The 25,215-nt window shown below is 50.0% G+C and overlaps 1 protein-coding gene across 1 annotated transcript in view; it reads right to left on the reverse strand.

The window, feature by feature from the left end:
- Positions 1-25,215, reverse strand: part of LOC112121535 (IgGFc-binding protein-like) — a 110,008-nt gene that overhangs the window by 32,562 nt on the left and 52,231 nt on the right. The window contains exons 12-21 of the mRNA XM_029913119.1: positions 21,382-21,952; positions 20,057-20,652; positions 17,842-18,415; positions 17,405-17,598; positions 16,790-16,931; positions 15,789-16,129; positions 13,505-14,078; positions 9,640-10,217; positions 8,597-9,167; positions 5,627-6,225 (exon numbers count right to left, since the gene is read on the reverse strand). Of these exons, the coding sequence (XP_029768979.1) occupies positions 5,627-6,225; positions 8,597-9,167; positions 9,640-10,217; positions 13,505-14,078; positions 15,789-16,129; positions 16,790-16,931; positions 17,405-17,598; positions 17,842-18,415; positions 20,057-20,652; positions 21,382-21,952 (4,740 nt within the window). The remainder of the gene's footprint in view (positions 1-5,626; positions 6,226-8,596; positions 9,168-9,639; positions 10,218-13,504; positions 14,079-15,788; positions 16,130-16,789; positions 16,932-17,404; positions 17,599-17,841; positions 18,416-20,056; positions 20,653-21,381; positions 21,953-25,215) is intronic.

The raw sequence follows: 25,215 nt of genomic DNA on the forward strand, positions 1-25,215 counted from the left end.
CCACCATCTCCTGTTGGCTATGAGACCTGTCCTCAGTTACTCATGCTTTTGTCAACTTTTGACAGGATTACAGCAGTGGGCTATAACCAGACACGAAGCCCTTGGCACTTAGAAAACTTCAGCTTGTACACTCCTCTGCAACACATCTCCTCAGCAACACTGACTGCTGTGAAGATATCAAACCTGTCCCTACGCTGGCTTTCTAGAGAGCACTGAAGTTCTCTGTCCTTATCTTCAAGGTGAGCCCAGGGTATCTAAAAGATCAGCTAAACTTTGGGGATGAAAACGATGTGTAAGCAGGGTCTGAATGAGCTGGGGGAAAGGACTCCAGGAACAGACGGTATTTGCATAAACATACCTACTCTGCCTAGGTATTCAGCAGAGGGGGCTGCTTTGCCAAAGTGCTCAATTTTGGCCGCTGTTGGGTTACAAATCACTTGTACAGACACTCTTCTCTTAACCTGTGTATTATATACATCAGCTTTAATAATATTTTTACATTTGAGTGGAGGGGTAATGAAATGTTGTTATCCTGATTGTATGAGCAGAACGGTATTTACCCGGTCCTGACTGATTGAGGAGTTCCCCTAAACAGAAGCTCACTTGCTAAGCAGGGGGTAGAGAGGCCAGATCCCAGTGAAAGAATGGTGATGGTGGTGCTGACTAAGGAGTCCTAGACAGCATTTGACTCTCCGCTGTATTGTTCAGTGATCGCTAGAGCTGAAATCACTGGTAACCAGACGCTGAGCCTTAGATCTGGTGTGGGACCACAGGTGGGTGCTCCGGGGCTGGAGTGCCCATGGGGAAAAAATGGTGGATGCTTAGCACCCACTGGCAATCAAGCTCCCTCCTTCCCCCAGTGCCTCCCTCCCATCAGCAGGCCCCACAGATCAGTGCTCCCCCTCTCTCCCTGTGCCTCCCGCCCGCCGCGAACAGCTATTTCACAGTGTGCAGGAGGCTGGGAGGGAGGGAGGAGGAGCGAGGACAGGGCTGGCCTTACCATGAGGTGAACTGAGGCGGCCCACTAAGACCCAGAGTGTAGAAAATTGTGTCTGCTGCTGGTGCATATGTATTCTCTCTGCTCTGGATGCACAGAGATGGTGGAGTGCTGTGCTGGAGGAAGGAGGGCACAAGAGACATAACAGGCAGACAGGAGAAAAGGTGAGAGGGAATAACAGAAAGCAGCAGGAGCTGCAGGGAGAGAATTCTTTCCTGGGTGTCTGGCTGGTGAGTCTTGCCCACATGCTCAGGGTTTAGCTTATCGCCATATCTGGGGTCGGGAAGGAATTTTCCTCCAGGGCAGATTGGCAGACGCCCTGGGGTTTTTTCACCTTCCTCTGCAGCGTGTGGCACAGGTCACTTGCTGGAAGATTCTCTGCACCTTGAAGTCTTTAAACCATGATTTGAGGACTTCAATGGCTCAGACACAGGTTTGATACAGGAGTGAGTGGGTGAGATCAGGGGCGGCTCTAGCTTTTTTGCCACCCCAAGCACGGCAGGCAGGCGGCTTTCGGCGGCGCGCCTGCAGGAGGTCCCCGGTCCCGCAGATTCGGCGGCATGCCTGCGGGAGGTCCGGGAGGTCCGCCAGTCCCAAGGCTTCAGCATACCCGCTGCCGAATTGCTGCCGAATCCGCGGGACCGGCGGACCTCCTGCAGGCATGCTGCCAAAGGCTGCCTGACTGCCACCCTCGCAGGGACCGGCACGGCGCCCCCTGTGGCTTGCCGCCCCAGGCAAGTGCTTGGAGCGCTGGTGCCTGGAGCCGTCGCTGGGTGAGATTCTGTGGCCTGCATTGTGCAGGGGGTCAGACTAGATGATCATAATGGTCCCTTCTGACCTTAAAGTCTATGATTCTATGAGAGAGAGGAGGAGGAGCCTCTTATGTACCTCTCCAGCACCCCCAGGAGCCTGGACTGATTAACACCAGCTTCTCAGGGAGCTTCCTGTTTCCTGCTGCTTCCCTGAACCCACTTGAGGAGAACGGGCAGTCAACTGAAGTAGTAGGAGCCAGTTACGCCCTTAAGATGCTGATATCTTCCCTCACTCAGGCCCTGCTACCAGCCTGCTTATTTGTCCCCTTCAATTGAGTGTTGAGAGCCACTATAGCTGGAACAGAACAGCAGTCATGAGTGAAAGAAGAAAACGCCCTTTGGGGGCAGCATTCAGAAAAAGAAAGAAAGCAAAAGAACCTTTTCTATTTAAGCAGAAAGGAGCTCTCCTGAGATACATAGACACAAATGTTCACGGTGAGCCTTCCGGCCTCAGTGAGGATGTGAGTGGTGAGGAGACGCCTGATCTTCCAGTTAGTCAGAGTGCAGGTGACCTGACAGCTACTGCAGCATCCATGTCTCCAGCTCAAATGGATGTAACCATGCACATTCCTAAAGAAAACTGTATATCAGAGAAGAGTGTGGTGGAGGCGCAAGAAACAACTACTGCTGAGTTTAGTTCCTTAAGTCTAGATGACCCAGAACTGTGGACCCACTTGAGCAGTAGCCTCAGGGACTTCCTTGTACTGCATGGGCCACAGCAAGTGAAAAAATTCATGTTCCCCAAAGAGAATGAAAATAGAAGTTTCTATCCAACACATTAATGGCATGAAATCCCCAATGGTGAGAAAGTGGAGAGGCCATGGCTTATGTACTCAAAAACCCAGAATGCTGCATAATGTTTTTGTTGCAAACTCTTCCAGTCTAAGGTTCCAGCCACATTGGGTCCTACAGGAACTGGAAAAAATCTGGCTAGAAATCTGGCATGCGATGAGAAGGCAGCAAATCACCAGAGAGCATTCCATAGGTGGAAAGCTTGAGATGAGACTAAGGTTAAAGGCCACCATAGATGATCATAGATTGCATCAGTCTCTTTACTGGCAAAATGTTCTGAAAAGCATTGTGAGAATGCTTGCTACCCAAAACTTAGCACTGCCTGGCACTTCAGATCACTGTATGTGCCAAACAATGGAAACTTCCTTAAAATTGTGGAGCTGATGGCTGAGTTTGATGCTGTACTCCAGGAACATCTAAGAAGAGTTACCACCCAAAAAATGTACACACACCACTACCTTGGAAAAACAATTCAAAATGAGATCATACAGTTACTGGCAACAAAAGTCAAACAGAAGACTGTGGCAGATCTGAAGTCACCAAGATATTACTCTATTATTCTGGACTGCACATCTGACAGCCATATGGAACAAATGACTGAACCTAGTGAAAATGTCCCTGCAATGGTGACTGTCAGAGAGCATTTTCTAGTATTTATTGACATTGATGATACTATAGGAGTTGGTATGACAAATGTGCTTCTTAAAAAGCTGGAAGATACGGGCATTGCGATAGCTGACATGAGAGGTCAGGGCTACGATAATGGTACCAACATGAGAGGAAAGAACAGAGGAGTACAAACACATATCCAAGAGCTAAACCCTCGAGCTTTTTTTGTCCCATGCAATTCTCATTCATTGAATTTGGTGGTCAGTGATGCAGCATCAGCTTCTAGTGAGGCTGCTGAATTTTTTAATGTAATTCAAAGCATCTATGTATTTTTCTCTGCATCAACTCATCAGTGGCAAATTTTGAAGCAACATCTGGGAACATCCTCTCTGACACTGAAACCACTGAGAGCCACACAATGGGAAAGTTGAGTGAGGCAATAAAGCCTATCAAACACCAAATTGGGAAGATAGATGATGCCATAGTTGCCATTATGGAGGATAATGCTATGACAGGAACTGTTTGTGGGAGAACAGTGGCAGAGGGAAATGGAATCACCAGAAACATACATAACTTCAAATTTCTGTGTGGCTTAGTGTTGTGGCATGACATGCTGTTTGAAATAAATGTTGTAAGCAAGAGACTCCAAGGTGTTGACCTTGATATATCTGGAGCAATGGAACAACTGGACAAAGCAAAGTCATATCTACAGTCTTACCGGTCAGATGAGGGATTTCAAAACGTTCTGAAGAGTGCACAGAAGTTGGTAGAGGAACTTCACACTGAAGCTATTTTCCCACCCATTCAAGAATACAAGAGTCACTGAAGAAGAAGACATTTTATTTGGAGGCATGGGCTAATCCCATAAGAGACCCCAAACAACAATTCAAAGTTTCAAAGGTGCTAGATTGTGCAATACAGTCAGCTGAAGAACATTTCATGCAGCTCAAGGAACACAGCAGTATATTTGGGATGTTGTATGATATTCCAAAACTCCTCGCTATACCTGAAGAAGACCTACACCAGCAATGCAGGGCACTAGAGACAGTGTTGACACATGCTGACATGTGCGATACTGATGCGAGTGATTTAGGTGATAAACTGAAAGTCCTATCATGAAAGATACATTTCAGCAGGATCAACTCCAAAGGCTGTTCTGAAATGTATGTGCACAAATAAGATGACCACCCTCTTTCCAAATGCTTTTGTTGCTCTGTGCATACTTCTAACACTTCCTGTAACAGTTGCCAGTGGAAAATGCAGCTTCTCCAAGCTGAAGTTCATAAAAGCACATCTACGCTCCACAATGACACAGGAGAGGCTGGTCGGCCTTGCAACCATCTCAATAGAGCATGAGCTGGCCCAGACTGTGGACCTTCAGGAAGCAGTTCAAATCTTTGCAATGCAGAAGCACGGAAACCACCACTTTGATTATTCAAACAGATAAAAATGCCAGTGTTTACTATACAGACAAGAAAAGTTGCATTTGCTGTTCAGGCATTTGAAAGTTAAGTGTTACTTAAAATTTTTGCACAAGGCATTTTAAGTTGTTAGTTCTCCTTTATTGGGGTAGGTGGCAGAGCAGTACCATGAGAGGAGTAGAACAGGAAGAAGGCAGAATTGAGACCTTTCAAAGTTTTTGCCCAAGCGAGGGGGCAAGGGTGCATCATTTGAGCTCCCCGCCTCAGGTGCCAAAATGTTGTGGGCTGGACACAGAACGCTCAGGGGAGGGAGCGGAATATTAAGAAAAATCCACAACAAAACACCCCACTGAACACACAACTTCCCCTGGGGAGAGGAGGAGAGAGCAAATAGGAGACAGAAGTGAGTCACATTGCTTAGTGTATTACTGGAAGATGCTCAAGTACTCCAGTGATGAGCATGGAATAAGAACCTTGTAACAGGGTGGCTTGCCCCTTAAGGGCTAGTGGCCTGAGGCCAGACAAGTAAGCATTACAAGTAGGTATTACTAAGTAGGCACACCTGAGCACCAATTACATGATTCCCCTATAAGAGCAGCTGGTGAAGGCCAGGCTGATGGCCCAGCACAAAGAGTTCCCAGGGAAAACAGAAGAGAGTGGAGAGGCTGATGCAGACCAGTACACTCCAGCAAGGAAACCTGAAACTCGGGAAGTGAGAAGACAGGCAGGAAAAGCCTGGGAGTGACCAGGTAAATGGGTGGATGTGAAAACTTTATTCATAATGTGTGCTAATTTAATAAACCAAACCCCTAGGAGGGCTGCTATTATTAGAAGTTGTAAAAGTTATTCAGAGGTCCAAGAGGGTAAACTGAGGAAGGCCACCTATAGAGTGACCTCTGGCCATGAGAGGACAAACCAGTATAGAAGAGAAGAGAATCTCTCCTGTCCAAAAGGAATCAAGAATGATCTAAATAAGGATCTGGAGAAGGACTTACCATGATGAGCCCCTGTTTGTTTTGCAGCAGGGTGAGTGTGATCCCATACACCTGAATGGACACCAGCTTGGTCACGGACATATTCCTAGTGCCCCAATCTTCTTTCTCTATGCTGATAGTGAATGGTGTTAGGTGACTGGCATCGGTGCAGGTCTTGGCCAGGATGTAAGTGCAGGTGCCTTGGAAGTCAAAGGAGACCCCGTCGAAAGAGAGGTAGTGGGGATGGCCAGAGGCAGAACAGGTCACAGGTTCAAATGGGTGGCATTTCTGGACACCGTCCACCACCCCGCATTCCTCACCAGTGCCGCAGGAGAATGCCTTACACACAACCTCCCCACCAGCCTGACACACGCACTGCTCCTCGCATGAACCACTCGGGTGGAAGGTCTCCCCGGCCTGGTAGTAAAGTCCTCTGTGGAGGCATCCGCACTGGGAAAAGGGGACACAGTGGTCACCACTGAGAACAAAGTCCTGGTCACACATGCAGCCTTCCTTACACTGGGTTTTGCATTGCACCGGGGCATAGAGGTTGCTGCATGTCAGATCGCAGCTGCTGCTGCTGCAGAATTCATAGTGACTGTTCAGGGGACAGGACGGAGCTGTAATTAGAACAAAGAGTTCGCTCATATAGTGCATTAGCAATGTGCGCAATGAACCATCACAGAACATGCAATTTCATTCAAGCTCCTAATTTTCTATTTCCTTGGTTTGATTAATTAATAAAAGGGCAACATCTCTAATTAGGTCCCAGTCTGGGGGACTGGGTGCCCCAGAGAAACCAGCAGGGCCGGCTCTAGGTTTTTTGCTGCCTCAAGCAAAAAACATTTTGGCTGCCCCGCCCCGCCCCAGCCCTGGGCTCCTCGCCGCCCCCCCCCCCACCCGCACCCCCCTGCCGCCCAAACCCTGGGCTCTCACCCCCCCACCCGCATCCCCCTGCCGTCCCAGGCCTGGGTTCCCCCGTACCCCCCCACCATTGCCCCCCACACAAACCTCCTGCTGCCCCAGCCCTGGGCTCTCTCCCCCCACCCCCACCTGCACCCTCCTTCCGCCGCAGCCCTGGGTCACTGGTAACTCGCTCCCAGGGCAGGTCATTCAGCAGGAATTTTAGATGTGCACAGAACACAGACAGGATTGGTTCCCATATGGTTACAGAACTGCAGTAAAGTGGAACAATTTTCAGCTTGTGTGATTGGAGGATGTCTGGATGCATATTGTAAGACTGTCCTACATAAATGAGGAAAAGTTGAGGTGCCTTTATTATTCTTTTGTTCCATTCTTTCTTTCTATGGGGAATTTGCCAATGCGATATCACGGTCTTCCTTTTAAACAAACAAACAAACAAAAAAGGCAATGACTGTTGAAAATAGCAATTCCAGTCGTAATAACCACTGGGAAGCATTTCTTGCTCAATTTTATCCTACTTTTTCTACAGCAAGTTACAGTGGATCAACATATTTGATTTGGGAGAAATGAAGTAACTGAGCTTGAGCACTCCTGAATTTTGAGGTGTTCAAATCTGGAAGGCAGGTGCTGGGGGGAGGGGACTGTGGCTCCGCAGGGGAGCACGGCAGCATGTATGCAGCAGCGTGTCTGGCACTGCGCGAAGCCAGACACACTGGTCTGAGTGGCACGGTAAGGGGACTGGGAGGTTGGAGAAGGGGTAGGAGGTTCCGAGGGGGGGGGGCAGTCAAGGGACAGGGAGCAGGGGGGGTTGGATGGGGCAGAGGTTTGGGGGGGCACTCAGTGGACAGGCAGAAGTTGGATAGGAATGGGAGTCCCAGTGGTTTGTCAGGGGACAGGTAGGGGGTGGGGTCCTAGGGGTGAACTTGAGGGGGTGTGTCTCAGGAGGGGGCAGTTGGGGACAAGGAGAAGGGAGGCTTAGATAGGGGGTGGGGTCTCAGGAGGGGGCAATCATGGGACAAGGACCAGTGTGGCTTAGATAGGGGGTGGGGTCCTGGGGGGCAGTTGGGGCAGGGGTCCCGGGAGGGGGTGATCAGGGGACAGGGAGCAAGGGGGTTGGATGGGTTGTGGTTTCTGTGGGGGGCAGTTGGAGGGAGTGGATGGTGGCAGGGTGGGGCTACCCTCCCTTCCCGTGGAGTGTCCTATTTTTTGAATGTTAAAATATGGTATCCCTACCCTTCCCAGTGCAGCTCTCCATTCAAAGCAGGCTGTAGAATGGTCTCAGCTTCCTCATTCCCTCCCCGTCTTTCCTGTTGGTAGTGGCCAAGGGAATGCTGGGAAATGTAGTTCTTTCCCTGCTCCAGGGCTGGCTCTATAGGCAGGGAGCTAACCAAGGAACTACAGCTCCCAGGGCCCCCTGTTGGTTCTTAGCTCCCATGCTGGATCCCTGCCACCCCTGCAAATGGGCTGCCCCAAGCACGTGCTTGCTTTGCTGGTGCCTAGAGCTGCCCCTGGACACCAGGTAATGGGATACAGACCATCTCTCTCCAAGGGTTAGGCTTCTAATCTGGTCCAAGATCAGAGTGTAGGGAGTGGAGTGCTCGTGGGCCTGGAATTGTTCTATAGAGCTTTTCACCACAAGCTTTTTGCTTTGATTCCAGGTCAGTAGTTCCTAAAACTCATTCCCAGATGATGGCTTATGGGAGACGAGTTGGTGGGTTCCCAAACTAGTTCCTAGTGGACAGATATCTCAATTACTAAGACTCCACTGACTCCCACCTCTGATTGTATCCAGGCTCAGCAGGGAAGCCAAGGATTGACTGGATAGACCATGGAGGGAACTACTACATCCCCAGACAGTGCCTCTCTGGCCTGGGGTGCAGCACATTGATAGGGCACGGTGGGGGGCCAGCTCCTATGACTGTACCCATCCTTTGGAGAGAGGGCTTCTTTGTCTCTTAAGAAACATTCTGCAGAACAGGATATGCTGAGCATTTAGCTCAACATTTACCAGCCAACAAAAATTAACAAGCCCCATGGGCCAATCAGTAGTGAACACAGGTGACTCACAGCAGAATTTCGTAGTCCTCCAGGGATGCACCATAGCTCCAGCTTCCTGACATGCCTCAGCATAGCCAGCAATGGCCTCGCAGACGTTACTCTCCCGCTCACTGAGGACACAATAGCTGTACACGCAGTCTATGAAGTACCCATGGGGGTCCACTTTGCTGTGACATCCTCTGAAGGGGCCATTCTTGTCTAGGATGATCCCACACTGCCCCCTGCTACCTCGTTGTTCCTTTTCAATAGCCTCTATACTTGCGCATGGTGGTATCGTTACTACAGAGCATCCCAGGAGGTCGCCCACCTTCCAGCTCTGGCCAAAGCTGACTGGGCTTGGTGCCAGCGTGCCACCCCTCATGAGCAAGTCGTCCTCCCTGTCCTTGTTGAAGTTGCCACACAGACCACACACGGCTCCCGCGTAGGTCACTGGCAGAGTGACCGTGATGCGTCCTGACCACCCGGCATAGGTAACGGTGAGGCCAAAGTCTGCCTGGATCACTGTGGCCCAGCCCTTTCTATACACAGTGATTTTCTTATCATTGAGGTTGAAGGGAAGGTTAATCAGGAAACCATTCATCTGTAAGAGCAAATCATTCAGTATATGAAACATTGCTCGCTCGTGGTGGAACCTCTCGCTCCAGCCCATAATTACAATAAAAATCCACCTCTGTTTAACTTTTTGTCCAGTCTGCCCTGCTCCAATCCCTACAACCTGCCTGAATCCCAGCTCTCCAGACTGGACAGGATCCTCCAACCAGACTTTCATTACCTCTGGCTTTGGCTATTGCAGTTCCCTCCTCTCTGTTCTACCTGAGCCCCAGGTTCCCACATATGCTGGATGCTACTGACACTTTCTGACCCATGTCAAGTGAAATGGCAGCACCACAATCCTTAAATATCTCCATCAACTCCCTGTTCATAGAAGAATCCAGTTACCAATCATTCTATATTTCACAGTCCTTCCATGCACTGTCTGTAACCTGTGTTGATGACACAGGTGACTTTCTAGAAATGTTTTAGAGAGATTAGAGACAATTTGATAAACTCACCAGGACTTTCCCAGGGAATTGATTGCTGATCCTGAGGCTGGTCTGATAAATCTTGATCTGTAGAGGAGCGGTATTGTTCTCCTGGAAGTAGACCTCAAAGTCCACCAGTCCCTCTGCCTTCTTGCACAGGGCCGTGAGCTGGTAGCGGCAGGTGCCTTGGAAGTCGTATCTCTGTCCATCAAAGGTGGCATAGTGCATATTCCTTGTCACAGAGCAGGTAGCGTAGCTGGAGGGGTAACAGCCCCGTATGCCATTCACTAGCCCACACCTCTCCGAGTGTTTGCACGTAGCAACCACGCATTCAACTTGTCTAGTGGCTGCGTTGCACGTGCACCATGTCCCACATGCCTCATCTACCCAGAAGCTCTCGTTGGGGGCATAGGGGCGCCCTTCAAACTGGCACCCACAGCCGCTCTTGGGTATGCATTTGCCCTGGCTCAGCACAAAACCATCATTGCACTGGCAGCTTTCTACGCAGGGGTCTTGGCAGCTGCTGGGGGCTGACTGATCCACACACGTGGCTGGGCAGGCTGTTCCACAGAGTTGGTACTGGCTGTTCTCCAGGGGGCACTCCATGGCTGGGGAGTGAAGGACCCACAGATTTAGCAGCAAGTTCTCTCCAAGCAAAAACAGTATTTAAAATAGACAGAGGGGGATGTATCTTGTGGGGCTATAATGAAAGAAATACTATTGGGAATTGTGTGATTATGGGAGATTTTAACTTCCCAGATATAGATTGGAGGAAAAGTGTTACCAATAATAGTAGGGCCCAGATTTTCCTGGATGGGATACCTGACAGATTTCTTCACCAAATACTCCCTGAACCAACAAGATGTGATGCCATTTTAGATTTGGTATTGGTGAGTAGTGAGGACTTCCTAGAAGTACTGGTTGTAGGGGACAACCTGGGTTCAAGTGATCATGAACTAATTCAGTTTAAATGGAAAGATAAACAAAAATAGATCTGCAACTAGGATCCCTTGATTTCAAAAGGGCAAACTTTAAAAAAAATAAGGGAATTAGTTAGGGTCCAGGAAGTAGACTGGACTGAAGAACTCAAGGATCTGAATGTGAAGGAGGCTTGGAGTTTCAGAAACAATCTGAAGTCTGCATTCCAAGCAAGGGGAAAAACTCATAGGGAAGGGTTGCAGACTGAGCTGGATGAGCAAACGTCTCAAACAGGTGATTAAGAGAAAGCGGAAAGCCTACAAAGAATAGAAGAAGGGCTGGATCAGGAAGGAAAGCTACCTCTTGAAGGTCAGAAAGTGTAGGGATAAAGTGAGAACTGGCAAAAGCCAAGCAAAGTTGGACCTTGCAAACGAAATTAAACCAAGAGTAAAATTTTCTATAGCCATATAAATAAAAAGGTACCACTAAGCACTGAGGATGGGGTGGAGATTAAAGATAATCCAGGTATAACACCTAAACGAATACTTTGCCTCCGTTTTTAATAAGGGTAATGGAGAGTTTTGGGGTAGTGGCAGGATAGCTAATGGGAACAAGTATATGGAAGTAGAAGTTACCGCATCCGAGGTGGAAGTCAAACTCAAAGAGCTTAATGGGACTAAATCGGGGGGCCTGTATAATCTCCATCCAAGAATATTAAGGCAACTGGCACATGAAATTGCAAGCCCAATAGCAAGGATTTTTAATAAATATGTCAACTTGGGGGAGAATTTCTAATATTGGTCCTATTTTTAAGAAAGGGAGAAAAGTGGTCCAGGAAACTACAGGCCTGTTAGTTTGACCTCAGTTGTATGCGGGTCTTTGAAAAAGAAAGCAGTAAGGAAACAGAGGTAAATGGTAATTGGGATAAAATACAACATGGTTTTACAAAATGTAGATCATGCCCGGCCAACCTGATCACCTTCTTTGAGAAGATAACTGATTTTTTAGACAAAGGAAATGCAGTAGATCTTATGTACCTGAATTTCAGTAAGGCATTTGATACAGTTCCGTATGGGAAATTATTAGTTAAATTGGAGAAGATGGAGATTAGTATGAGAATTGTAAGGTGGATAAGCAACTGGTTAAAGGGGAGACTACAACAGGACATATTGAAATGTGAATTGTTAGGCTGGAGGAAGGTTAATAGTGGAGTTCCTCGGGGATTGGTCTTGGGTTCAATCTTATTTTACGTTTTTATTAATGACATTGGCACAAAAAGTGGTAACAAAATTTGCAGATGACACAAGATTGGGGGGTATTACCAATATGGAGGAGAACCGGAATATCATACAAGAAGATCTGGATGACCTTGAAAACTGTAGTAATAGAAATGGGATGAAATTTAATAGTGCAAAGTGCAAGGTCATGCATTTAGGAACTAACAACAAGAATTTTTGTTATAAACTGGGGATGTATCAGTTGGAAGTGACAGAGGAGGAGAAAGACCTGGATGTATTAGTTGAGCACAGGATGGCTAACAGCCACCAATGCCATGCGGCTGTGAAAAAAGGCTAATGCAGTCCTAGGATGCATCAGGAGAGGTATTGCCAGTAGAGACAGGGAAGTGTTAGTACCATTATACATGGCACCGGTGAGACCTCATCTGGAATAGTGTGTGCAATTCTGGTCTCCCATGTTTAAGAAAGATTAATTCAAGCTAGAACAGGTGCAGAGAAGGGCGACTAGGATGATCCAAGGAATGGAAAACCTAACTTATGAGACAAGACTGGCTTGTTTAGCCTAACCAAAAGAAGGCTGAAGGGAGATATGATTGCTCTCTATAAATACATCAGAGGGATAAACACCAGGGAGGAGAGGAGTTACTTAAATTAAGCGCCAATGTTGACACAAAAACAAATGGACATCAACTGGTCATCAACAAGTTTAGCCTAGAAATTAGATGATACCCATCACAGGAGTGAAGTTCTGGAATAGCATTCCAAGGGGAGCAATAAGGGCATAACACCTTACTGGTTTCCAGACTGAGCTTGATAAGTTTATGGAGGGGATGGTATGATGCGACTGCTCACAATGGCATGTAGCTGATCTGCGAGTGGTAGCAGCAATGTCTCCAACAGCCAGTGACGGGACACTACATGGGGAGGTTTTTGAGTTACAACAGAGAATTCTTTCCCAGGTGTCTGGCTGGAGGGTCTCACCCACATGATCAGGGTCCAGCTGATTGCCATATTTGAGGTCAGGAAGGAATTTTCCCCCCAGGTCAGATTGGTAGACCCTAGAGATTATTTGCCTTCCGCTGCATCTTGAGTCACAGGTTACTTGCTGGTTTAAACAAGTGTAAATGACAGATTCTATGGAATTTGAAGTCTTTAAATCAAGGTTTGAGGATGTCAGTAACTCAGCAAGAGGTTGGGGTCGGTTACAGGAGTGGGTGGGAGAGGTTCTGTGGGCTGCAACGTGCAAGAGGTCAGACTAGATTAACATCATGGTCCCTTCGGGCCTTAGAGCAGTGGTTCTCAACCCGAGGTCCACAGGTCGCTGTGGCCCATGTGACATCCTCTGGGCCATACAGGTAGTATATATATTGTGTGGCTGCAGCCCATATAACACCTAGAGAGCTGCATATGCATCCCACAATAATAAATAGGTTGAGATCCACTGGCTTAGAATCTGTGATTCTGAGTGACTTAAACTGTCACCATCTTACCCCAGCTCCCATGTGTTATTAGTGGATGTCAGATACTCAAAGTGACAGGCAGCTTAGCAATTCCACAGACAGACAAGTACTGTGGGTACAACAGAACCCAGGAGTCCTGATTTCCCAATCGCTGCTCAATCCCAAGCCATTCGATCACGCCCCCTCCCAAAACCAGGGCTAGAACTCAAGAGTGCTGAGTCCCAGGTTCCCCGGTCTAACCAGCAGACCGTAGACCTTGGCCTACAAATCTGTACTCACAGCATCTGGCCAGCTGCCTCCATTCCTCAATCCTGACCCCCTCCAGCTGGCAGGCGTCCGCATAGGCCTTCAGGGCCTCACACAGGGCCTTTCTGTAACCGTCGTTGTGGCACAGATCATACACGCAGTTGTCCAAGTAGACTGTAGGATCCACCTTGCTGTGGCACTGGCTGAAGGGCCCATCTGAGACCTTGGTTATCAGGCCGCACGAGGCCTCCTCCTTGTACTTTCTGGCTATGCTGGCGGCACAGGGTCTGCAGCCTCCAATGCAATCATGCCAGCAAAACTGATCCTCATCTTCCACTGCCCAGCTTTTCCCCAGGGCGGTGACACTGGGAGCCAGATCCCCGTCCGGGGTCCGGAAGTCATCAGAGGGGTCCCCGTTATAGTTGCCGCACAGGCCGCACAGACTGTCGGAGAAGTCATTAGGGACGGTGACCCTCAGGTGGTTGTTCCAGTCATAGGACACCCTGAGGTTGAAGTCGGTGCGGAGGACGAGGGAGGTGCCGCTCTGATAGAGCCGAAGGACCCCGTTGTTCAAGGAGATGGGTAAGTGGGCCCTGGTGTTATTCACCTTCATGGTGAGAAAGAAAGGGCAAAGGTCACAATCGAGAGCACAGGTCTGTCATGTACATACTGAGTTCTACTCTGATATAGTTTTTCACTAGTATTTGCCTATTCATCAAAATCAAAAGCGTTTTGAGAAGATTGTTCCTTTTCCAAGGAGTTCTGATGGAAACAAGGCCGATTTCAAAACCTGTCTGTTTTTTCCTGCCACCAGCTCCTCAGCAGCCTGCTGGGCGGACTGACTGGAGCTGGGGCTCCATTCGTCTTCATAGAAAATTTAGTAATTTATGAGTTTTGTTCCATATTTCATTCCATATTGGAATGAAGCTAATTTTCAAAATATTGAAATCTTTCTGCCAATGAAATTAGCTTTCTCAGGCCAGCTCTATCTAATGTGATGTTTTAATCCAAATTTGGTTCAAGTTTGTGTCCAGATTCACTGGAAATTGTGATTTGGCCCCATTGCTATTCATAGGATTTTTCCAACCAGGTCCTACATTATATCCATGATTGTGGTGTAGCCTGTTGTAGACAAAAGGACTGAGGAGAAGAATGAGTGGGAGCTACTCTAGGGGACGGGGGCTGCATTGGTTAGAACCATTAGGGAGCGGCTCTTGTGGGGACAATGCTGCGTGGGTGAGAGCCCTTAGGAGGAGCACTTGAGGGGCAAGAGGTCTCAAGGAGCTGTCTACAATGTTCTAGGGTCCCTGAGGTACCTCAGGTTGGAGCAGGCTCTGTAGGGTAAAGCCCTGAGCTGCCTAGCTTCGCCTCCGTTTCCCCGTATCTTAGAGTTCAGGCAATGTCCTCCTGGATCCAGGAGTGGGGATTCACCTCAGGTGGGGTCTCAGAGGGATCCCTGTTACATTAGAAACTGCTGGGGAATTTGTGACAGGATGGACTCAGCGGAGCTGGGATTTGCCCACAATAGCTGGAATACTGGCCCTGCTCTTGCATGATGCGCTGGGGATAGGTAATGACCAAATGCTCAGGTCTACACTTTATCTGGCATGCAGATCCCATGTGCTTGAGACAGAGCCGACAGCTCCCCACACCGAGTTATGCACCCCGCACCCTTCAGTACAGCACTCTGTAGCACCATGCTGTGACTCTGAGGGACAGCGCCCCCAACTGACCTCCCACATTACTCCCTGCCACACAGCACCTGCTAGATAGGCATTGGGGTCAGCACTGACTTGCCGGGACAATGTTCCCTTTTAGGTGGCCCACCCCACTCCCTGTAGCTCAACACAGTGGCTACTGGCCATTGGTGTCAGCACTGACTCTGAGCACAGGGTGCCCCTATTAGGAAGCCTACCCATCCACTAGCACAGTGTTGGGACTTAAGGAACAGCACTGATACAGCAGCAGAGCACACCCTACTACTTCAACAAGACTCCCCACTGCAAAGCCTTCGATTACTTCATTGCAAAGGTAACCTATCTAACTACTGACCACACTGGGCCTTGTCTATGTTGGGCATAGCCTGGGGGCTGCTTTAAATGGAACTGACTGGCTGTGGTCCCATAGGGGCCATTAGCCAGCTGGGCACTGTCAGGGCCCATCACCTCCCAGCCACTCTCCTTTGCTCCTTTGCCTGCTCTGTCCTACCCACAACATGCCCCGTCTGTGGTGGAGGGCTGCAGTTTCCTGCCCTCTATTTAGCAAAGCCTACAGGGTGGACATAGGAGCAGGGTGGACGTGCGCGCCCAGCACTCACCCACACAAAGCCGGCTTCAGCCCTGGCTGCTGTGACAGTGACTCCATCCACCTGGACAGTCACCGACCCAATGTAGAAGACCTGTGTGTTCCCACTGTTCTCGCTCTTGGCCATGACATGGAAGGAGGGCAGGCCGGAGGCATCCCTGCAGGTCTTGGCCACGGTGTAGGTGCAGTTGCCATGGAAATCATACACCCATCCATCGAAGGTGTGGTAATGAAAGTATCCCCCAGCCCAGCACGTGCCCCGAGAGACTGGCACACACTTTGGCTGCTCATTTATCATCTTACAAATAGTTCCTTCCCTGCAGCTGACCACATTGCAGGATGGCTTTGGAATAACTAGTGGGGAAAGACAAAAGAAAGACAAGAAACAGCAGACTAATCAGTAACATCTATCTATCTATCTACCTATCTCTCCCCTCACACATATCGTTATATCTATCTATCACCATGCACTCCTCCGTCTCTCTTCCTCTCTCCCCATACACACTTCCTTTGCATCATTCACAAACCTCCCGCAAGTCCCATACTGCATGTGTGTGTCCACAGCAAAACCGGCTCCTATGTCTCCTTCCCCGCAATGCCCGGCAGAGGTGGTACACCACCTATGGGCATGTTGTGGGCAGCATGGAGCAGGCAAAGGAGAATGGCTGGGATGTGCTGGGCTCTGACAGTGCCCAGCTGACTAATGGCCCCCACAGCCAGTAGGCTCCAATTTAGACCAGCTCCTAGGCTACAGCCAGGGAGAAGATCTAGGAGTGTGATCAGCTCCCTGCACACTTGGCTCTGCTGTGCACATCAGGAGATGGACGCAGCAGAGACTGACCCAACAAATGTTTCCATCTTTCAAGTCAAAATGCTGTAATATTACGGGTCAGCGTTCCAGGCTAAATAAAAGGGGAGAGAGAGAGTGAGAAGTGTGAGGAGACATAATTGAAATGACTTTACTCACTGCTTATGCAATAACCCCTCAGGGCATGTTTCAATCAGTGACTTTACCTTGGCCGATGCAATCCATGACGCCATCTCTGATCTGGCAGGTTGCTCCACTGGTGCAGCTGTGGGCTTTGCAGGTCACCCCTTGGGCAGGAACGCAGGTGCAGCTTTGCTGGCACTCGTTCATCAGGACCATCTCACTGGGCTGATGGGATGTTTGGGAAGGAGGAAATAACGCAATGTAAGTGGAAATGGTTATTTATAATAATTTCTGTCAGTGCTAAACTCAGAGCTGTGTGATGAGGTGTGTGAAAAACTATTGTCATAATATTATTTCTCTTAACATTAAAGAGAGAGGCTTTCTAATGAGCTAAGAATTGGGCTGAGTGACAGGACAATGCCTAGGTTTTAATCTCCCATCTGCTACTGACTCACTGGGTGGGTCTTGAGCAGGTCACTGCCCCACTCTGTGCCTGAGTTTCCCCACAACGGATGAAGGGAATTAAATCTTCTTGCCTTTCTTGGTGCTTTGGGCACTGGGTATTAACAAAGCGGGGATGCCAGGCTAGATAGGCCAATGCTCTGATCCACTATAGCAAACCCTGTTCCTGACTAGTGTAGGGATTAAGATATGTGAGAAAAAAAATTAGATCAGACCCAGACTGCTTGAGGCTGTACCTTGTAGTATCTCCCCTGTTTGAAGCACCCGCAGTTCTCCAGAGTCACACAACCCTGGCCATCGAAGAAGAAACCCTTATCACACTGGCAGCCTTCAGCACAGGTCTCCGGGCAGTCCATGATGTCTCTAGAGCAGGCGGTGGTACAGAGGTCAGCGCAGAGCTCGTAGTGGCTGTTGACCGGGCAGCTCACAGCTTAAATAGAGAGAGAAATAAAGGATGGCTGGAAAGATCTCACACCAAGGACTAGAGGAACAGACATGAAGGAGAGGAGAGCAGGAGAGGGAGGAGAGGAACAGGGCGCCTTTGTAAGGGAACATGAGATTGTTGGTTCCCATCCAGAAGAGTTCTAGAAGAAGCCCAGAGGCCTGGAGCAAGATGCCCAGTAACACTGACCCCTTCCCTTCCCCAGAGCTCCTAAACTATCAGCACACTTACGGCAGAAGGAGGTGCTCCTCCAGTGCTGGATGAAGACCTTAGCCTCTTGGCAGGCCGTCACGTAGCTGTGGATGCTCTGGCACAGGACCTGTGCGTCCCCGTTGCCCAGGCACAGATCATACAGGCAGTTGCTCTGATACACACTGGGGCTGACCGTGCCATGGCAGGCCGCAAAGGGACTGTCGGGGTCTGTGAGCAGCCCACAGTAGTTGCGCCCTTTGAAGACCTCCTTCTTCTTCTCTTCGCAAACTGGACAGCTGTTTCCAGCACATCTGTCTGTACAGGATGCTCCTGGGATCTGGACTTCCCAAGCAGAGCCAAATGCTGCCACATCAGGGGCTGTCCTGCCACTGGGGAGCAGGAACTCCTCGTCCTGCTGTCCGTTGTAGTTCCCACACAGGCCACACGTCTGGCCATGGTAGCTCCCTGGGATGGTGACTCTGGCCTGGTAAACCAGGTCGTAGCTCACAGTGAGGCCAAAGTCGGTTTGCACCAGGACATTAGTGCCATGCTGATATGCTCGGAGCTGCCCATTGACCATTATCACGGGGAGATTGTGGGATACCCCGTCCACCTGGAAAAGACAGCACATTCCCCTGTGAGCAGGTAGGATGGACACTGCATGTGTGGGTAGGGGCTATGGACAAGTTTTGAGATCCAGCTCTCACTGACACCATGGGTTAAATCCAGAATGACTCATGACTCCCGATTTCACTTTGCAATGATTTGTCCTCACCTTCCAAGCTCTTGACATTGTCACCCTGACTTACATTTCTGATCTCATCTGCCAGGCACCTCCCTTCCTCCTCATCCTCTCTCTCTTTACCTTCTCCAACTCCTCAACCCATGTTTGGCCTGCTCCTTCTCATGCCAACTCCTGGACTCAGAACAGTCTCCTACTTCTTCTCCATCTCCCCCCACTTCCCTGGTGATGCCTCCTTCCTTCACCTCTTCCCTCCCTCTCCTATCTCAAACAATTTCCTATGTGTTGTGTTCAATTTGCCCCAAATTAGACTGCAGGCTTCATAGGGCATTAGGCCATGGGACAGATTCTTCAACACAGAGGCCAATGGAGATATAATGTTTGCAAAATGTGAGGTATGTGGAGGGGGTTCACCAAATAATTAATACTCATAGATAGGGGTATAACCAAGAAGGGAGGCAAAGATGGAGCTGAGCTGGAGGATGCTCATCTCACCCAAGAGAAGCTTTGACATAGCAGCATCCATGAGTAGCACTTTCTACCATCTCTAGCTGGGTAGGAGACAGCATCCCATTCTGACAGAAGATGACCTGGCTTCAACCATTCACGGCTATGTCACTTCCCCGCTGGACTATATAGCAAGGTGGTATACCCGGGCATGAAGCATTCAGCACATAGGAGTACTCAAGTGCTACACAACTCTGCAGCATGCCTCCTCAGCAACACTGGCTGCTGTACACATCAAACCTGTCCTCCACTCCCTATCCTGGCTTCCCATAGAACAAGGAATCCAGTTCAAGTCCTCAGTCCTTATCCCAAGGTGCTCAATGGCCTGGGCCCAGGCTATCTAAAAGAGGAATTAAACCTCTAGGTTGAAGACTGTGGTGGACAACTTCTTTCCATTGGCACAATGGAAATCACATCAATAAGGATAAACTTTGTCTCCCGGAGACGAAGCTTTATTAGGAGTTGGTTCAAGGCTGGAGAATGAACCGTCTCAGAAAGTAAGGACCCTCACAAACCTAGCCATCTTCCTTTCCAAGTGCAAGGTGCATTCTTAGACCATCTTTCTCCAACATATATATGGCAACACACGTATACATTTATCATTCTAAAAAAATGCACAACAAAACATCCCACTGCAAACACATCTTTCCTGGGGAGATGAGGAGAGAACAAACATGCGGCAGATGTTAGTCACGTTGCTTAATGTATTTCTGGGAGGGGCTCAAATACCACGTGGATGAGCCTGGTATATGAACCTTGTAGTAGGGTGGCCTGCCCCTCAGAGGCTCGCGGCCAATCCTTATTACTAAGGCGGTGAATGGCTGTATGTGAAAACTCCTATTTCAATGAGACCCTTAGGAGGGCTGTTGCTATTGGACTTGTAAAAACCTTTTGTGAGTTGTTGAGGAGTCCAAGAGGGGAAGCTGAGGCAGACCACATGCAGAAACCTCTGGCCACAAAGGGACACTCAGAACGATCTAAATGAGGATCTGGAGAAGGACTTACCATGATGAGCCCCTGTTTGCTCTGCAGCAGGGTGAGTGTGATCCCATACACCTGAATAGACACCAACTTGGCCATGGAGACGTTCCCACTGCCCCAAGATTCTTTCTCTACGCTGATAGTGAATGGTGTAAGGTGGCTGGCATCAGTGCAGGTCTTGGCCAGGATGTAGGTGCAGGTGCCTTGGAAGTCAAAGGGGACCCCGTCGAAAGAGAGGTAGTGGGGATGGCCAGAGGCAGAACAGGTCGCAGATCCAAATGGGTGGCATTTCTGGATGCCGTTCACCACCCCGCATTGCTCACCAGCGCCGCAGGAGAAAGCCTTACACACAACGTCCCCACCAGCCTGACACACACACTGCTCCTTGCATGAACCGCTCGGGTGGAAGGTCTCCCAGGGCTGGTAGTAAAGTCCCCTGTGGAGGCATCCGCACTGGGAAATGGGGATGCAGTGGTCACCACTGAGAACGAAACCCTCGTTACACATGCAGCCTTCCTTACACTGGGTCGTGCATTGCACCGGGGCATAGAGGTTGCTGCATGTCACATCGCAGCTGCTGCTGCAGAATTCGTAGTGACTGTTCAGGGGACAGGACGGAGCTGTAATTAGAACAAAGAGTTAGCTCACATAGTGCATTAGCAATGTGCACAATGAACCATCACAGAACATGCAATTTCATTCAAGCTCCTAATTTTCTATTTCCTTGGTTTGGTTAATTAATAAAAGGCACCATGTGTAATCCAGTTCCAGGTCTGGTTAAGTGGTTGCTCCAAAGAAACCAGGCAGTGGGATACAGATAATCGCTTTCCTAAGGCTAGGCTTCCAATTTGGACCAAGGCCAAGGTGTAGGGAGTGGAGGGCCCATGGACCTGGGAGTGTTCTGCAGAGCTTTTCAACATTAGCTTATTGTTTGGATACGGATCAGCAGTGCCTAAAACTCATTCCCAGATGATGGCTTATGGGAGATGAGTTGGTGGGTTCCCAGACCGGTTCCTAGTGGACAGACATCTCAATTAGTGAGTCACCACCATGCCCCAGCTCTAATTATGTCCCAGTCTCAGCACAAAAGCCAAGAACTAGATGAGCTATGAAGGGCACCACTACATCTCTAGACAGTGCCTCTCTGGCCTGCGGTGCAGCACATTGATAGGGCCCAGTGAGGGGGCAGCTTCTATGGCTACTGCCTGTGCTGTACTCATACTTTGGGCTCCTTTGATAATTAAGAAATATTCATCAATTGATGAGCTCAGCATTTAAACCAACATCTACCAGCCAACTTGGAATAGTGATCCCCTTGGGGCAGGCAGCGATGAACACGGGGGACTCACAGCAGAATTTCGTAGTCCTCCAGGGATGCACCATAGCTCCAGCTTCCTGACATGCCTCGGCATAGCCAGCAACGGCCTGGCAGACGTTACTTTCCCGCTCACTGAGGACGCAATAGCCATACACGCAGTCTACAAAGTACCCATGGGGGTCCACTTTGCTGTGACATCCTCTGAAGGGGCCATTCTTGTGGAGGATGAGCCCACACTGCCCTCTGCTACCTCGTTGTTCTTTTTCAATAGCCTCTACACTTGCGCATGGTGGTATCGTTACTGCAGAGCATCCCGGGAGGTTGCCCACCTTCCAGCTCTGGCCAAAGCTGACAGGGCTTGGTGCCAGCGTGCCATCCCTCATGAGCATGTCGTCCTCCCTATCACTGTTGAAGTTGCCACACAGACCACACACAGCTCCCGTGTAGGTCACTGGCAGAGTGATCGTGGTGCGTCCTGACCACCCGGCATAGGTAGCGGTGAGACCAAAGTCTGCCTGGATCACTGTGGCCCAGCCCTTTCTATACACAGAGATTTTCTTATCAATGAGGTTCAAGGGAAGATTCATCAGGAAACTGTTCACCTGTAAAAGCAAGACACATGGGATATGAAACATCACTCGCCTGTGGTGGAACCTCTCACCCCAGCACAGAACTCTGGCCCATGATTACAATAATAAGCCACCTCTGTTCAAATCTTCATCCAGTCCGGCCTGCTTCCTTCCCTACAGCTTGGCTGAATCCCAGCTCTAACCAGACTTGAATTTCCCTTGGCATTAGCTGTTGCAGTTTCCTCCTCTCTGTCCCCCACCTACCCAGTTTCACACCTTTGCTGGATGCTATTGACACTGTGTGGGAGTGCTCACCCCACACCTGCCCCTGAAAGGGTTAAGGTGGCTAGATGGGCCAATTAACCATCTAAGATGCACCTGGAGGAGGAGCCAGGGAGCAATGAGAACTAATTAAAGGGTGAAGCTCACCTGAATAGGAACAGGTGGGCTGGTATAAAGCAAGGTAGCTGAGGGCAGAAGAGGGCTGCAGGGAGGAGGTCTGCAGTCATTCCCTGAGACTAGGGAGAGGTGGGGGGGGTCTTGGCCAGGAGGGAAGGGTGTAGCCGGAGAAGGGTAGAGAAGGAGACTGATAGAGGCAACATAGGAAGCAATCCAAAAAATCAGAAACAAGGCATGGGACAGGGTAGACCTTAGCTGCTGTTTTTAGGGTCCCTGGGCTGGAACCCAAAGATGAGGGTGAGCCCACGTTCCCCTACCAGCCACTGGGGATGTGGCACCATTGAGGGGCAGTGAATTGGAAGACTGTCTGGAACAGTTGGTGACACTTGGTACACAAACCTCCCAGAAAGAAGAAACTACAGTGGCCTAGCCAGAGGGCCAAGCCACAAGGAGGGAGCCATCAAGTCCAGGTAGAGAGAGCGTATCATAGAGTGAGCACTCGCAGGAAGGGGCTTCAGAAAGGCAGAGCTAATTCCAAGCTGAGGCCACAAGGAGGTGCCCCACTGGGGATGAGAGCACACTCTGACAGTATGGACACTTGTGGATGGGAGGTAAGAGGTAGATGTGGTATATCTTGACTTTAGTAAGGCTTTTGATACTGTCTCACATGACCTTCTCAAACAAACTAGGAAAATACTACCTAGATGGAGCTACTATAAGGTGGGTGCATAACTGGTTGGAAAACCATTCCCAGACATAGGCGTGCACATGGAGTGTGCCAGGTGTGCCCAGGCACACCCTAATGCCTGCGGGCCGGATCTGGTCCCTCAGGGCTTTGGATCCGGCCCGCGGGATTTGCCCCCTGTGGTGCTGCAGGCCCCATGCTACACTCAGAATCGGCCGTTGTGGCACCACGTCCCTGGGGCCCCGTGCGTTGCTCCAGGCACCGCCCCCCGCAGCTCCCATTGGCCGGGAACGGGGAACCGTGGCCAATGGGAGCTTCGGGGAGGTACCTGGAGGTGTGGCCAGGGCAGCGCGCGGAGCCCTGTGCCACCCTCTCCCCAGGGGCCGTGCAGGGACGTGGTGAGAGGCGCGACATGGCGTGGGGCCAGGGCAGGCAGGCAGGCAGGGAGTGCGCCACTGCAGGTAAGCAGCGCCGGGCCGAAGCCCGAACCCCTCCTGCACCTCACCCCCCAACTCCCTGCCCTGAGCCCCCTGCCTGCACTTCGCACCCCTCCTGCACCCCAACCCCCTTCCCTGAGCCCCCTCCTGCACCCCATGCACTCCAACTCCCTGCCCTGACCCCCCATCGCACCCCGCACCTCTCCTGTACCCCAACCCCCTGACCTAAGCCCCCTGCCTGCACCTCACACCCCAACCCCCTGCCCTGAGCCCCCTGCTGCACCCTACACCCCAACTCCCTGCCTTGAGCCCCCTCCTGCATTCCACATCCCTCCTGCACCCCAACCCCCTGCCCTGAGCCCCCTCCTGCATTGCACACCCCTCCTGCACCCCAACCCCATTCCCTGAGCCCTCTCATATGCCCTGCACCCCTCCTCTGCCCCAATCCCTTGCCCTGAGCCCCTTCTTGCACACTACACCCCCTCCCACACCCCAACCTTATGATGTTTGCCTTTAAAAAAATAAAATAAAATTCCCTGTGTGCACACGCCTATGTTCCCAGAGAATAGTTATCAGTGGATCACAGTCAAGCTGGAAGGGCATATCAAGGGGGATCCTGCAAGGATCCGTTTGGGGCCTGGTTCTATTCAATATCTTCATCAGTGATTTAGATAATGGCATAGAGAGGACACTTATAAAGTTTGCGGATGATACCAAGTTGGGAGGGATTGAAAGTGCTAAAAAAAAGTTTCTGGTAAAGTTATTTTTGACAAATAGATTCCTTACTAGGCATATTCATACAAAACTTTGTGTAATTCATTTAAATTACAATACAGAACTGTATTTCCTGCACCTGTCAGAAGCAGGGCAAAGGCTTGGGGAGTCAGGGGTAATGGAGGACCTCAGGGAGAGAGAAGGAGCCTAGGAGTGAAACTGGAGAGTGTTGGGTGTGGGTGGGAGGTTTTTCTTCATGGGGGGTGGGATTGTTAGGGTGTTGGGAAGCCTCCCCTATGAAGACCCTGGATGACCCCAAGCCTCTCCCATTCAGTCAGGCACATCTGCCCCGTCCCCACACCCCTCATCCCCATAGGTCTCTGCAGCCCCCCTCCCCCATCCCCAGGCTCAACACTGTCACCCAACTAGCTCCTGAGCCCATGCTCCAATCTGTCCCCCCCACAAGTCATTCTGAACCCCAGTCTGTGACCCCCCCCAGCAGCCCTGTGTGCCCCACTCTGTCCTAAACTGCCTCCACGGGCCAGGTGCTGCTCATGGGGGAATTCTGCAGAACTGGGCATAGAATTTAGTATTTTCCCGCATAAAATACATTTTGCCTAAGAAGTGCTGCAATTCTGCCTTTTGCACACCAGAGGCCGCTGCGGCGCTAGAACAGCCCCATAAATTCAGCCTCGTGGTTGAACTTCGTGACTTTGTCCTCACCCACAACTATTTCACATTTGGGGACAATATATACCTTCAGGTCAGCGGCACTGCTATGGGTACCCGCATGGCCCCACAGAATGCCAACATTTTTATGGCTGACTTAGAACAACGCTTTCTTAGCTCTCGTCCCCTAACGACCCTACTCTACTTGCGCTACATTGATGACATCTTCATCATCTGGACCCATGGAAAAGAAGCCCTTGAGGAATTCCACCATGATTTCAACAATTTCCATCCCACCATCAACCTCAGCCTAGACCAATCCATACAAGCGGTCCGTTTCCTGGACACCGCTGTGCTAATAAGCGATGGTCACATAAATACCACCCTATACC

The sequence above is a fragment of the Terrapene carolina genome, unplaced genomic scaffold, assembly GCF_002925995.2.
Source record: "Terrapene carolina triunguis isolate 2854851 unplaced genomic scaffold, T_m_triunguis-2.0 Scaffold461, whole genome shotgun sequence".
Lineage (NCBI taxonomy): Eukaryota > Metazoa > Chordata > Testudines > Emydidae > Terrapene > Terrapene triunguis.